This window comes from Ipomoea nil, unplaced genomic scaffold, assembly GCF_001879475.1.
Source record: "Ipomoea nil cultivar Tokyo-kokei standard unplaced genomic scaffold, Asagao_1.1 scaffold1043, whole genome shotgun sequence".
Classification (NCBI taxonomy): Eukaryota; Viridiplantae; Streptophyta; class Magnoliopsida; order Solanales; family Convolvulaceae; genus Ipomoea; species Ipomoea nil.
This window is the reverse complement of record NW_017617471.1, coordinates 11,525,844-11,540,940: the sequence shown is the minus strand read 5'-3', so window position 1 is coordinate 11,540,940 and position 15,097 is coordinate 11,525,844. Positions and strand designations below refer to the sequence as shown.

Genomic DNA, 15,097 nt, shown 5'->3' with positions numbered 1-15,097 from the left:
CTTTAATGAACTAAAGCCCCCAAATAGATTCAAACTAACAAGAGAAACATGTACAATTAAACTTACATCATCTATTACGTTGAACAATTAACTTAGTCGATCTTTTAAGTTTTCAAGTACAAAATTATTCTTATTTTTAAAAACCTTTAAAAAGTCTATTCACCTGTTCTAGACTTTTACTAACCTTTAACAAATCATCAAAATCCGGCCTATTTCTATATATATCTTTGTGTTCAGCTAGTTGTTGGTGGAAATAAAGCATACACATTTACATCATCGACCAAATGTTGAACTTGCAATTGTATACATAATCAAATTATTAAAAATATACATGGAAAAAATCCAAAGAAATTAGCCTTGCAACACACATCAAAACCCCCTTGCAGATTAAACTTCTCTAACATCCCACACAGCACTCAAACCTTGCATCCTCTGCTGACTAATAACTGCTTCATTTTCAAGTCCCATTTCTTGGTGTTGGAGCTCATGAAAGTTCCTACCTCCCACCCCCAAAAAGTCTACTGTTAAATTCTCATCCCTTCTCATCATCTCCTTATTCCCTGCCACCTTTTGTAAATCCAGACCTGAACTCAAATTCTGATTTTGATGATAGTAAAACCCACTAATAACGCCGGCTAGCTGAGACTTATCGGTTTGTACTTGAATTCCGTCGTTAATAAGCGATGGCTCCATGGAAGAACCAAAGCCTCTTTGTACCATTGGAGAGCACACAATGTTATTAGTACTTGTGGTCGCACCGATTTGAGCGGCTTTCTGTAACAAGGCTGTGGCAGACATGTTGGGTAGAAAAGAGGACGAAGCTGCTGGCATGATTTTCGGGGGAGAAAAGAGGGTGGTCGGAGAGCTGCCGGAAAACATGCTTGGAGCCATGTTTAAGGGCTTGGGCGGCGGCGGTGCCGGCAAAAAGTCGCGGGATGGGGTTTTCATCATGTCGGATTGGATGATTTCAGGTAAGTTGGTAGGAGATGATGGGTTGAGATCAGAGGCGTCTTGCAAGCCATGTGTGTTCAAGACTTTGGTGTTTTCTTCAGCTAAGGCGTCACAAAATGCTCTATGAGTCACGAAACTATCTCTTCTGCACAAAACACAACAATAAAATTTGTCAATTATCAAGCGCTTATCATTATACCCTGCACCACGGCGCGTGCAGCACTGTGCGTCCTGCGGCTCCCAAACCGACGTTTAGGATGCGCGGAAGGGAGTTGACGTGATTATGTGTATTTGTTTATATCATTATGTGTATTTGTTTATACAATTATGTGTATTTTTTTATACAGTTATATGTGTTTGTTTATACAATTATGTGTATTCTTTTATACAGTTACGTAAAACGACGCCGTTTTGCATCAGAGCGCACAATGCAATGCGCGCCCTGGTGCACGATATAAATTGCCTTATCACTATATCAAAAGCTATAGGGCTAGCAATGAAGGGCTCAATTTTATTTCTTTATACTGGGCTGTCACATTTTCGAGGGACGGTGAGAATTGCTCTCCTGACTTAGCCCTGATACTATGTACTTGTTAGATCAGGCCCTTACCACAATGGACAAATTTAATTTGTCTATGGACCATGAATACAAGATACATTTTTAATACACTAAAAGTATATTATTTGTGTACTGAAGCCTGAAGGTACATGATTTGAAATATACAAAATAATGTATTTTTTTCATGAATACAATGTACATTTTTAATATATTAAAAGTACATTATTTGTGTACTAAATGTACATTATTTGATAATATATAAAATAATATACTTTCAGTACTCAAATAATGTACTTTCTATGAATTCAATGTACATTTTTAATATACTAAAAGTATATTATGTGTACTGAATGTACATTATTTGATAATATACAAAATAATGTACTTTCAATATTCAAATAATATACTTTCAAATAATGTACTTTATGTACATAAATAATGTACTTTTTATTTGTGGTCCACATAGTTATATGAACCATGGTCCATAGAATAATGATCTTACCATTATGCCAAAAGTTATAGCTAATAATAATGATAATAAAAGACAACTTTGTTTCCTTATGCCGCACATTTTCAAGATACATGGTACTAGCTAGATTTGGAGGTCTATGCCCAACAATAATCTCCTATCTACCTGATGCTGGACTTGGCCTTACACCAGCCTCCACCCAACTGAATTGAAGATCCACATGAACGTACAACCAGTAATTAGTTCATGTATAATATAAGGGTATCCTCCCAAATGCTCTGTCGGGTCGGGGTGTGGGCGGTCTTAGGGTTGATTGGGGTTCAGCCTTTTGGACGAATGTATAATATAAGGGTATGTAATTGGTTGGTGTTAAGTGAGATGGGGCATATATAGCATGCACATATATAATTAATTGATTATTACCTGGAGAAGATGGTGCCACAGTCACATGTGTACTCCTTGGTACCACAAACCTTTGCATGCGCTTTCCAGTCAGATTGAACAGCATATTTCTTAGAGCACTTGTCACATTTCCATCTCTTCTCGCCATGTTTTCTGGAGTAGTGTTTCTTGATCCCTGTAAGATCTCCTAGAGCTCGGGCTGGGTTATGGTGGATGCATGAAGCCTCGGGGCAAATGTACACCTTCTTCTTCATCTCTGAGGAGCTCATTCTTTGCTTTAGCTTCCATGGAAGATTGTGGCCTCTTCTGTGGAGTTGGAGGTTTTGGTCTCTCTGGAAACCTTTGTTGCATATTTCACAAACGAATCGGTTCGTCGCCATTAATGTCTTTGGTGACAAGGCAATCACTTCAGCGCTTGGATCTGCATATATGCATTTTCACCAAATAAACAACAAAATCATTCAACAAAATAATGATTGCATTGGTTAAGACTTAAGAAATTATATTGTATAGATTTTGATGCTATTCAATCTTGTAAGATTAGGAATTTAGAGCCCCAAATCTTTGCAGTAATATGATTACTTATAAAGCTCAAAATAGGACTTTGATCATTGTTCAACAAAATCGTTCACTAACAGAAGTTATATGGCAAATATTACCTTATATAGTTCTATCATATGTTGACAAATTTTCTCACCAGACATGATTAGCAAAGCTATCCACGATATGATAAACCATTATCATTCATTAGTACAGTTAAGCTAAGGTCTTCCAGTATATGCGGCTTTATCATCTGATAGCACTTTGAATAAGAACTACCTTAGTAAGGGTACAACAAATCATCTCAAGGCAAAAAATTTCAAAATCTTCTGAGGATATATAGTACGGCTGACAAATAATGTCAGTACGAGGAATAAAAATTTGTGCTTTGTGAAAAAGAGTTGTTAGACACGTTATATTCTTAAGGACTCCTAACATTAAGATACATTCAAATAAGCTGCAGACCTACTTTTATGTACAAATATTTAAAACCAATCATTTCACTTAGAAGGTATTTTGGGAAGTCCAAAGGATAAAATCATGCAATGGAAAAAGAAGAGATGGTGTTGGGTGGTAGTTTGGAAGGCAAAGTCCAACATCTTGTCATCGAAACATGGCATTGATTGCTTTGCATTTATAATGAAATAAAGTTGTAAATTCGCTACTAGCTATAACTTTTGACATAGTGGTAAACGCTTGATCTTGGCAATTGGTATCAGAGTAGTTCACAAGTTTGAATCCCATTGAAAACATGTTGTACAATTGAGGCATTGAAACCATGTTAGTTGAGGCTTACATCTAGTGTTGCATGAGGATTATTGTTACGTGATGCACTACTGGGAATTCTGAAATTTCCGACCACCTGAAAATGATCTTAAATTAAGTTGATACCAAAAAGTCCAAAAAGTGGTCGGAAATAGCAATAAAGGTTTTTCCGGAGATCAAAAGTTGTCGGAACAAGACTTTTAACTTGATTTAAGATCACTTTCAGGTGGTCGGAAATTTCAGAATTTCCAGTAGTGATGCTACTACACAAGTATAAGAAAATAAAGTTACTCTTTTGCTACTAACTATAACTTTTAGCGTGATGATAAGCGCTTGATTCTAATAGATGGCAACGTTTAGTAACTTTTGGCGCCTACCGTCTCTGGGGGCACCAATAACATAATTCAAAGTTGTTTGAACTTTGGCCCCCTAGCCCTATAAATAGAGCTTATCCTGAAGTGATGGAGAAGTTGACTAATATGGAAAGTGTTGAGATATTTTGAGAGCTAACAATTTGAAAGTCATTCTAAGCTCTCCAAAGCTTCAAAGAATCATCTATAATGTGTCTAGTAGTCTTCAAAAGACAAACACAATTCTTCGTTGCAAAGGTCAAGTTAATTAAAGATTTACTCTCAAGGTGATTTGGTGGACGTTCTTTGACGTTGAAGATTATGCAGTGTAGAACACACAGTTTAGTGAAGAAAGTCATTTTAAGAATGATCATAAGGCTAGGGTTTTTTTTTTTATTTTTTATTTTTTTGGTTGCAAGTAACCTAGTTGGCTTAATTAGTTTACAACTACTGTGAAAGGCGAAACTTTCACTTTTATTCATATCATACTAGTGAAATCTCTTTGGGTTAAGGAGAAAAGTGGAGTAGGGAGTTCTCGAACCATTATAAAAAAAATATATTCTCAATTTCTCTATCTCTTACCATACTCTTTATTTTATGCTTGCTTGAGCTCAAACACACACGCTCTACTTTCTAACTCTTGCAAATGCTACAAATTAAATTTAAGCAAGCTTAACCCTTCCACTGCAAAAACTCTTGATAGTATTTTGCGATTTAAAAAGTTTTAGAAAGTCTATATATTAAACCTTCCCCCACCCCATCCCACCCCTCTTCTAGATTTGTTGCTTGCCTATGACCAACACTTCCTAGTGCAATTTACATTCCCTTTGCGATTTACATATTTTTATATAGAGCATTAATGTAACTTTCAAAAAAATATATATAGAACATTGTAAGTTTTTCTCCTCACAAAAAAAAAAAAAAAATACTTTATTTAGAAATGACCAACCGGGGATCATGATCGAATGGCAAGAGAAGAGAGAAGGATTAGAAAAGAGTCAAAGTACAATATATTATTATATATACAAACTTATATTCATTGTACACCTATATACATGATGTGTTAGATGATAGTAATATATGGACTCATATCACAAATGAATTTCTTATTCATTGATATTGTAATTATTTATTTATTCATTATCATTAAAAATTAATGAGATACAATTAGCTCGGAGTATCCCTCCCCTTTGATAAAAAAAAAAAAAAAAAAAAAAAAGAGATACAATTAAACGAATTTATTTAAAGATCCAGGCATGAGATTCCAAGCATGCAATAGGAATAGGAGATGTCTTGTCTTAAATAGTTAAAAATTTAAAGCAAATTAAAAAAAAAAAAAGAAAAAAAGAAAAAAAGAAAAATGATGTGATGAGGGCCTGCACGGCTCGCCTGCAATAGATCTCTCCAATTATTGATTGAACTCCCCCAACCAATAATTGAATGCTTCAACAACCCTCGTATTCTAATCCCTTTGGGTTGACTATTCATCTTTTTTATTTATTTATTTATTATCATTATTCTTAAACCTAATCAACATTAAATATACAACATCAATTAAACATAAGCAATTACATGCTGCATCGACTCTCTCCCATCTTATCATTATTTCCTAATTACTTATATGAATTGAATTTTTTTTACCATCTTCAAAAATAGAATTATTAGGAGCAATCCAAGTCAAATTGATTAAGTTGTTGATCACAAGGTTACAAATTTGATTCTTAGCAGAAGTTTGAACCGATAAGTTATAGACAATTTAGATTGGTCAATCATTTCTATCCCACTGCATCAAGTCCAATAAGATCACAAGAAAGTAATAAATTGAATCACTTTTTGACCATCTTCAAAAATAGAATTACTAGGGGCAATCCAACCCAAGCTGATTAATTAGATTGTTGATTTAATAATCACAATGTTACAAGTTTAATTCTTATCAAAAGCGGCTTGAGCCAATCAGCTATAGACAACTTAGACTGGTCAATCATTTCCATCCCACTGCATCAAGTCCAATGAGAGTACAAAGAAAGTATAAACTAACAACATTTAGACTAGATAGGAATTGAACCCTATACACGTATTTAAGATTTATTATTTCTTCTAAAATTTTCACTAAAAGTTATTGACATTTCAGTCTTTCTTATTATTGGCCTATTATAAACTCATGCAATTGGTAATCTAAAACTTCAAGAAAAGATCACTGAAGAGCTTATCTTCTGAAAAAACCCACATATTATATCATACAAACACTTCACATGTATATATATAAGCAGAAAAAGATTTTAAACAACTTATTACTAACATTAAAAGCATTATTAATCAATTATTATCACTCACTGATTGTAAATTAGAATATAGGTAGTGTAAAAGATAAAGAATTAATTACCAGGATTTCCAGGGAGTTTTCTTCTCTTCTTAGAAATGGAAGGTTCAAGTTGGTGTGGATCAGTGGATCCAAATTGGTCCAAAGTTTGCAAAGCAGCTTCTTCCTCGCCGTTATTCTCAGAAGAGAAGCTGGCAGCGCCGCCGCCATCTCCTTCTGAAATATTATTTGGCATTGAAAACACAAGGGGAAAAGGCTAAAACAACAGACCTCTACTGTTTTTTGGTTTTGAAACCCTTTTAAAGAGAGCCTCCTCTCACTTTTCTTGTTCTTGTGTGTGTATATATTCTTTGGTATTGTCTTTTTCACCACACGTAGAAACAAAACTTGGGATTTGGGATTTGCATAGGAAGGACAAGAACCAGAAAATTCTCCTAAATTTCTGGTGAGAGAGAGAGAGAAAAAGGAGAGATAGTATAAAGAGTTTTGCTTAATATAATTATATTAATTGTTGTCACAAGATGAATACAGGAGAAACCATTCTTATTTGCGGTTTGCTCTATTTTGCATACTTAATTAAAAAGTTAGTTAAAAATTAAAAATCAACTGCATTAAAAAAGTAATTGCAGTTCGAGTGACCACCTCTTTCGTAACCAAAAAATAGAGGAATTAATATCAAAATGATCATCAACTATAGTAATTTTTCTCAATTTTGTCCTAAGCAGTTTTGGTGACATAATATAATTTTCAACTTTTGTGTTTTTGCTCCATTTAATCATTTGTTTGTTATTTCGTCCATTTGGTGTTAAATAGAGAGACAATTTAGTAATTTCAATATTGACATCTCTTTCTTCTAAACCTGCGAAGTGCGAAATCTTTCTTTCTTTTATGAATTACTCCCAAACCTGTGAATATAAAATTTGATTTGCAAGTCGGGAAGTAATTCGTAAAAGAAAGAAGGATTACATACTTCGCAGGTCTAGAAGAAAGAGATGTCAATATTGAAATTATTAAATTGTCCATCTATTTTACACTAAAATGAATGGAAGAGTTTTTTGCACTTTTGATCCCACGACTATAGTGGCACTGGCAAAATTGACTCACGACTTTTGAACCTTGCAATTTTAGTCCACGACTATTGATTTTTTTGCAAAAATGGTCCTTCCGGCCACTTTTCTGTCAAAATTTCACCGGAAAAAAAATCTTTATTTTTAGCCGGGTTAAAATTGACATTTTACTTTTTCGATGTCTTCGGATGATCTGGCAGACGTGCTGGCTCCGCCTCCAATGCCTGGCTCCGCCTCCAATGCTGCTGCCGGATAACCCAACTAGCCCGGGGAACGCCACGGCCGCTCCGCCGCTTACTGACAGCCCTGCTTGCTCCAGGAACTCCGCCGCCTAGGGTAGTAGTATATAGCCCAGTAATATTGTATGTAGTCAAATATCAATTTTTTTCTTTTAATTTTTTGAGATAAGTAAAAATGTCAATTTTAACCCGGCTAAAAATAGAGAATTTTTTTTTTCGGTAAAATTTTGACGGAAAAATGGCCGGAAGGACCATTTTTGCAAAAAAATCAATAGTCGTAGACTAAAATTGCAAGGTTCAAAAGTCGTAGATTAATTCTGCCAGTGCCACTATAGTCGTGGGACCAAAAGTACAAAAAACTGATGAATGGAATAACAAACAGGGGACTAAATTGAGTAAAAACATAAAAGTCTGTGACTACATTATGTCATCAAAATCGTTTAGAACGAAAGTGAGAAAAATCACTATAATCGATGACATTTTAAGTATTAACGCAAAAATAAAGTAATTGGAGTCTGCTAATTAAAAAGGTATTCATTTAAGTAAACTAATGCTAAAACAATTAGACTAATATATTGTTTCAATTGTAAATATTTTACTTTGGGAGCAGTATGAATAGTGATTGGGTCACTCTAGTTTCCCTGCAATTGTATATACAAATAGACTCATCTATCACTCACAAGTGCTCAATTAACCCCTTGGTTTAAAATAATAGCCAATTTGATATATAAACTTTGTAAAATTCTTACATTTATCATTTTTCTAGGTTTCATCTTGTTTTGATGACCTGGCGTTCAGTTAAGCTGATGTCGCGGACAAAATGATTTTTTTTTTTTAATTACATGGTGCCTAACAAAATAATATTTTGCTTCAGTAAATTGAGAGAGTAATTATGAATAAATACTGCATTGTAATAGAGTCGATAGTACTAAAAAAGGACCACATCCATCTACAAAAATCGAAAGAGAGAATTAGATTTATAACTAAAAAACAATTAGGAGAGCAAAAGCATTATTTCTTATATATCATTATAATATTCAAAAGTTATATGCTTGTAATTGACTTATTATGTTCCTTCAGAGTTCAGTTACCAGTTTATATGCAATAAAACATATAATATGTTGCAATATATTATGTGTACGTCTCTAGTTAACATATTATATGCATGTAATTAATATGTTATATGTATTTAATTTATTAACAAGTACATAAACTGTTAACTATAAATATAAAATTTCAAATTAACTCAACTGCAAACACATAATTTAAAAATTATTTTGAACCAATATTCATGCCACCCCCAACTCTTCACCAACCGATGCCATTCATTTCACCGAGAAAAAAAAAAACAAAAACAAAAAACAAAAAAAACAAAGATTTGGGAGAAGAAAAAACAAAGAGATGACTATTCTATAAAAAAAAAAAAAAAAAAAAAAAAAAAAAAAAAAAAAAAAAAAAAGAAGAAGAAGAAGAAGAAGAAGAAGAAGAAGAAGAAGAAGAAAGAAGATGACTTCTCATTTCTCAATAACAATCATCAAACAACTAGAAGAGCTGAAGAGGACGATTCTAAAAAACAATCAACAGAGTGGAAGAGTATAAATTTTTGTCCTTGAATGGATAGCTACTGTTTCTGCATTTCTTCATTGTACTTATCTCTACAAGATAGGCGCATTTAATAACAAGAAAATGACACTACTTTTTATCTATTAGATTAGATTTAACTATGGTGTAAAATTAATTGTTATTCATGTTTTTGATTTAATTTTTATGTTCTACTTTTTTTTTAAAACTTTGTGGTCTCAACTTCGTAGAACTAATCATTCTTCCAAAGGAAGAACCCCAACCCCTCGACAGAGCATTTGGGGGATGTAAATCATGGTAACTCCAAAGGAAGAACCCCAACCCCCCGACAGAGCATTTGGGGGGATGTAAAGCATGGTAACTCAACTGAACATGAACCACAGAGGCTAGACTTGTGCTCACTGCGCACAAGAAACCCCCCTCACTTTGAGAGGTCCCCCCGACAGAGCATTTGGGGGATGTAAATCATGGTAACTCAACTGAACATGAACCACAGAGGCTAGACTTGTGCTTACTGCGCACAAGAAACCCCCCTCACTTTGAGAGGTCCCCCCAACAGAGCATTTGGGGGGATGTAAATCATGGTAACTCAACTGAACATGAACCACAGAGGCTAGATTTGTGCTCACTGCGCACAAGAAACCCCCCTCACTTTGAGAGGTTGCTCCCACACTGATGTAACCCCCAACCTGTGCTCACTGTGCACAAGGAACCCCCCTCACTTTGAGAGGTTGCTCCCACACTGCCGCTGATGAGACTCGATTCTTGGTCATTTTTCCAAAGTTCGTCGAACTAATCATTCTTCCACAAGACCCTGCCCCTAGCTAGAACCACGAAGGTAATTAAAACCTAACATTAATGTTAAAATCCACTATTTAAATAATAAAGCTAAATTGTCATCCCACACCATGAACCATATATATATGATTATTCATGCCACATAATGTGTACACCCCGACCTTTCATAACGTATATTCATGGGTAACCTCATTTATTCCTGTCTCCATAGGAAATTCCGCCACACACAAAGCTATGACCAAGGTGCGCAAATTATATCGTGCACCACGGTGCATAATCGATTATGCACCGCGCATCAAAACGACGTCGTTTTGTTAAATGAAAAGAAACGGCATTTGTTTTCCGCTGTTTCGCACCCTTCCGCAAAAAAGTGACTTTGTTATTCAGTTTCATTTTGTATACACTGCAATTTCAGTTCAACACAATTATAGTTTCATTTTGATATAACTACAATTTCATTCGATATTTATAGACTCAAATATGTTAAAATGTTGTTTAATTTTATTTTATATACACTATAGTTTTATTAAAACACAACTATATGATCATTTTGATATAATTAAAGCTTCATTGCACAATATACACTCAAATATGTGAAATATTATTCAGTTTCATTTTATATACACTGCAGTTTCATTTCATCACAACTACAGTATCATTTTGATATAACTGCAGTTTCATTTGTCGTGAGGTAGTGTCGGTTTAGATATACTGTAGTGTCAGTTGGTGTTTAATACACCAAACATGCGGATTCCGTTACCGATAACGGGGTCCGTTTCTTTACTTAAAGAAACGGCGCCATTTTTTACCGCGGTGCATGTGCACCGCGGTCTACGATATAACGACTGATCAAGGTGCTAGAAGTAAAAAGAAAAAAAAAAAAAAGAGAAAAGAAAAAAAAAATCCATGTCAGCATTTTATTATGTAACTTGTAGGTAATTTATAAAAAAAAATTAGGCGAAGAAAAATTAATGGTTGATGGTTCGAAATATATATACGTTATGAAAGATCATGGTGCGACATGTATAATCAGATATGGTTCATGGTGCGGGATGACACTTTAGCTAAATAATAATTTAAGGATTAAGCAAATGCAATGCATATATATATATATATATATATATATATATATATATATATATATATATATATATATATATATATATATATATATATATATATATATATATATATATATATATATATACACTAATAAGAGTCCAAGAGAGTTAGGCCTATAATGGGTAGAAAAAATGGCGGTCACAGATTTTAATCAAATGAATGGCTCATATTGATTAAAAGATTGATCAGATTTAAATTTTACACTAAAATTTTCTAAAATACCCACACACCGTTACTAATTCCGTTAAAATTTTAAGAATTGCCGTTAGTTCATCGTTAACTTACTCATTGATTTTAATAAAAAAAGTCTTAGGTTCGAACCTCATCCCAATCAAAGTTGGCATAATTAGTACTCTATTTTACTCTTATTAAATTATATATAAATAATAATTTAGTATTTACAACAAAAAATAATACATATGCATTTCTTTAATTTAGAATTATGTGTCCATAATGCCTTTATTCAAAAAAAAAATTATTCATTATCAATAAATTAAATAAGAGAAATAATTTTATTAGTTATATTGTCTTTATTTTTCTTCAATATAAAAATTCTTTATATTCAAATTTATTAATTGATTATATTCGCTACATTGTCCTTACAATGTCTTTATTCAGTGCAAAAAAAATATTAATTATCAATAAATTAATTAAAAGAAATATTTTCATTAGTTATATTGTCTTAATTTTTTTCAAATGTAAAAATTTTTACATTCAAATTCATCAATTGATTATATTCACTACATTATCTATTATCTTTTTTGTGCACTATTTTTCTAATTAAATATCAAAGTTATAATACAAAATAATGCTATATATTTATTTACCAAGTATTTTATTAATATCATGAAAAAATTTAAAAAATATAATTAATAAAGCCAACCATATTAACTACTTTGAGAGATTTTGTGACAATCAAAGAGAGTATTCAAATCACACAACAAATTGAAGTGAGAACTACCTCGCAATGTCCTTGTTTAACAATCAACAGTTAGCGGTTAGCGTTAGCGAATTTGACCAGCGAATTTATTTAATTATTAACATTGGGTATAAAAAATGATCGCCGAATTATTAAATCAAATGAATGGTTCATATTGTTCAGGTTTTAATTTTTTTCTTTTAAGATTTTCTAATTTATCCTTAATTATATGATTATCCATTTAACTTTTCCGTTAATTCACCGTTAGTCTAATTCTAATATTAAAGTCTAATATAGAATTATAACTACACCGTTAATCTAATTCTAATATTAAAGTCTTAATAGAACTTAACCACAAATCCTAATGTCGGAATCTCCTCAAACAATATTAGTATATATTTAATATTTTATGCCCTAATTTTTGTTCTCACTTATGTCCCGTATTTGGTTTCAACTATACCTATACAATTATTTTATTGACAATTATAATCAATCTTGACTATATTATCTTGCATTTGCAAACTTAGAATTACCTATTTAACTCGCACGGGCTTAGCTCAATGGTTTAGTGGGTAGTATTTGGGAGAAGAGACCAAGGTTTGAACCTCGGCGGCGGCAGTGCGGGAATTATGTCCAAAGTGGGCAGATTCCTTGTGCGTATCAGCATTTGGCCCTGTCTGCTGAACCATTGAGTCACCGTGATTTACAACTTCCCACAATGCTCTGTCGGGTCGGAGTGTGGGGGGCCCTTTGAATTGGGGACTCAACCTTTGGAGAAGAATTACCTATTTAAATACGCAAATTCAACCTTCAATTATCTATGCATGAACAATTGCAATATAATCCTGCCTTAATATACTTTAAAGTACTTATTTAACAAAAAAGCATTGGGCATTATCCCAATCGCGCAATGCGCGTAAAAAACTAGTATAGTATAATAAGATACTCCGTATTAGTTTTTTACTAAATTACTAAAACTTTTTTCAATTTGTCATAGTTTTATAAAATATTTTTCAGCTTAATTAAGGTGCATAAGTTCGAAACTTAATGTGCATCAGTTCGGCATGCAGCTTAATTACACTGTACTCATTCATACTAATTCCAAAAATATGAACTTCAAAATGAATAGGTACAAAATGGATGTGGAAACTATTAATGAAACTAGACATATTGCGGCATTACTATTCGGAATACTTGCAAATTCATTGTTGTTACTATCAAGTAAACACGTTACGAAACTAGAACAAAAGGTACTACTCATTAACCTTCTAAAAATATAATAAATATTAATATTTTGTTCAATACTTTCACATGAGAATGTATGACACACATCTCATAACACAAGAAACATGTAGGGGAAAAAACTACCACTGCCAAATATCAATAGACACTTGCAAGATCAAGAGTTCATAGTACAACTAAGATTCCAGTCATATACACAAAGACAACGAGGCAAATCCACAGCTTCCTACACTATAATCTCATTGCATGACGCTGTCCTCTATATTACCACTAGTAACCCAATTGCACATAACACATTACCAATAAATAATAATAATAATAATAATAATAATAATAATAATAATAATAATAATAACAACAAGTATTGAAGAAGAAGACAATGACAATACCACACAAAAGAGAATTAAAAAGACTTAGAAAAATTCAAATAAAAAATAATATTTATTTAGACTATCATTTTTAGACTAAGTATTTAGACTAGCCTTTTTACAAAATTACAAACGTTTATTTTAGTGACAATTAATAATCAATCTCTCATATATTACCGATTTAAATAAACAAATTCAACATTTAATTGCATATGTATGAACATATCCTATATAATTTTGCATTGATATACTTTGAAGTACTTATTTAAAAATAAACATTAAGCATTATCTCATTCGCGCAATGCACGTGAAAAACTAGTATGAGAATAAAAAGTAAAATTATACTACAGATTTTAAATAAAAAGTAATTGTCAACTTAAAATTATACTACACATTTAACCAACTTATATAAAAATCACTAAGTATATTAGTATGTATTTACTCCGTAATAATCATATAACACATTTATAAAAGTTAGGGAAAATGGCACTTTTTCCCCCTAAGTTATATACTTATAGCACTTTTTCCCCCTCAATTATTTATGTAAGCACATTAACCCTCTCAATTATTTTAAAAGTGGTAGTTTTTTCCCCTAATATATTAAATTGACATTTCTACCCTTAAAGTAAACATTTTATTTATTTTACTTCTCCAACAAATTATTGCGTATATGTAGCGATTACCACGGTTCGATTCGAATTGAACAGACACTATAGCAATCGAATTAAAAGTTTTCAGTTATGATTCAGATTTAGAACTCAATATTTGAATTTCAATTTATTAAATTTAAGAATAAAAAAAATTGGATCATGAACCGTGAACCGGCGGTTCCGGATCCAGTTCGCGATTTTGAACCGTCTTTATTTTAAAATTTTATTTTTTATTTTAAAATAGTCTAAATTCAACAATAAATGTATTTTATTTTTTCAGTTCAAAACATGAACCGGACATTCCAGTTCGCGATTTTAATAAACTCTAAATATCGCGTTTTGATTATAAATTGTAATTGGAATATTTTTGTTTGGTTGCTATAGTATCTGTTTGGTTTGAACAAAATTATAGTAATAATTTGTTGGAGAATAAAAATAAATGAAATATTTATTTTAAGGGTAAATATGTCCATTTAACATTTCAGGGGGAAAAAGAGCCACTTAAATAATTCAGGGGGAAAAAGTGCTATAAGTATATAACTTAGGGGAAAAAAGTGTCATTTTCCCTAAAAGTTATTAATCCACCGTGACATTTGATTCGTGGAATACATTGAAAATGAAATGTCATTTCGTAGAATATATCTATTCCTCTATTTGATTCGATTTTTACAGCAAGAAATAGAATTTCATGAAATGAGCTATTGCATTTGCAATGAGAATATCCATTCTCAAGCAAATGTTATATCATGGACTGG

At 32.3% G+C, this 15,097-nt stretch overlaps 1 protein-coding gene across 1 annotated transcript; it reads right to left on the bottom strand.

The window, feature by feature from the left end:
- Window positions 1-244: 244 nt before the first annotated feature.
- LOC109180868 (protein indeterminate-domain 2-like) lies at window positions 245-6,837 on the bottom strand. The gene is made up of 3 exons (XM_019330566.1): window positions 6,420-6,837; window positions 2,403-2,802; window positions 245-1,096 (listed from the first exon to the last, which is right to left on the bottom strand). The coding sequence occupies exons 1-3, from the start codon at window positions 6,589-6,591 to the stop codon at window positions 388-390; spliced, it is 1,281 nt and encodes a 426-aa protein (XP_019186111.1). The 5' UTR covers window positions 6,592-6,837; the 3' UTR covers window positions 245-387.
- Window positions 6,838-15,097: the final 8,260 nt, after the last annotated feature.

Bases quoted from the DNA above. Each gene is read 5' to 3' on its own strand.
- LOC109180868 (XM_019330566.1), bottom strand. From the start codon at position 6,591: ATGCCAAATAATATTTCAGAAGGAGATGGCGGCGGCGCTGCCAGCTTC. The intron at 2,803-6,419 runs GTAATTAATTCT...GCATATATGCAG, and splicing joins AAAACTCCCTGGAAATCCTG to ATCCAAGCGCTGAAGTGATT. The intron at 1,097-2,402 runs GTAATAATCAAT...TGTTTTGTGCAG, and splicing joins TGTGGCACCATCTTCTCCAG to AAGAGATAGTTTCGTGACTC.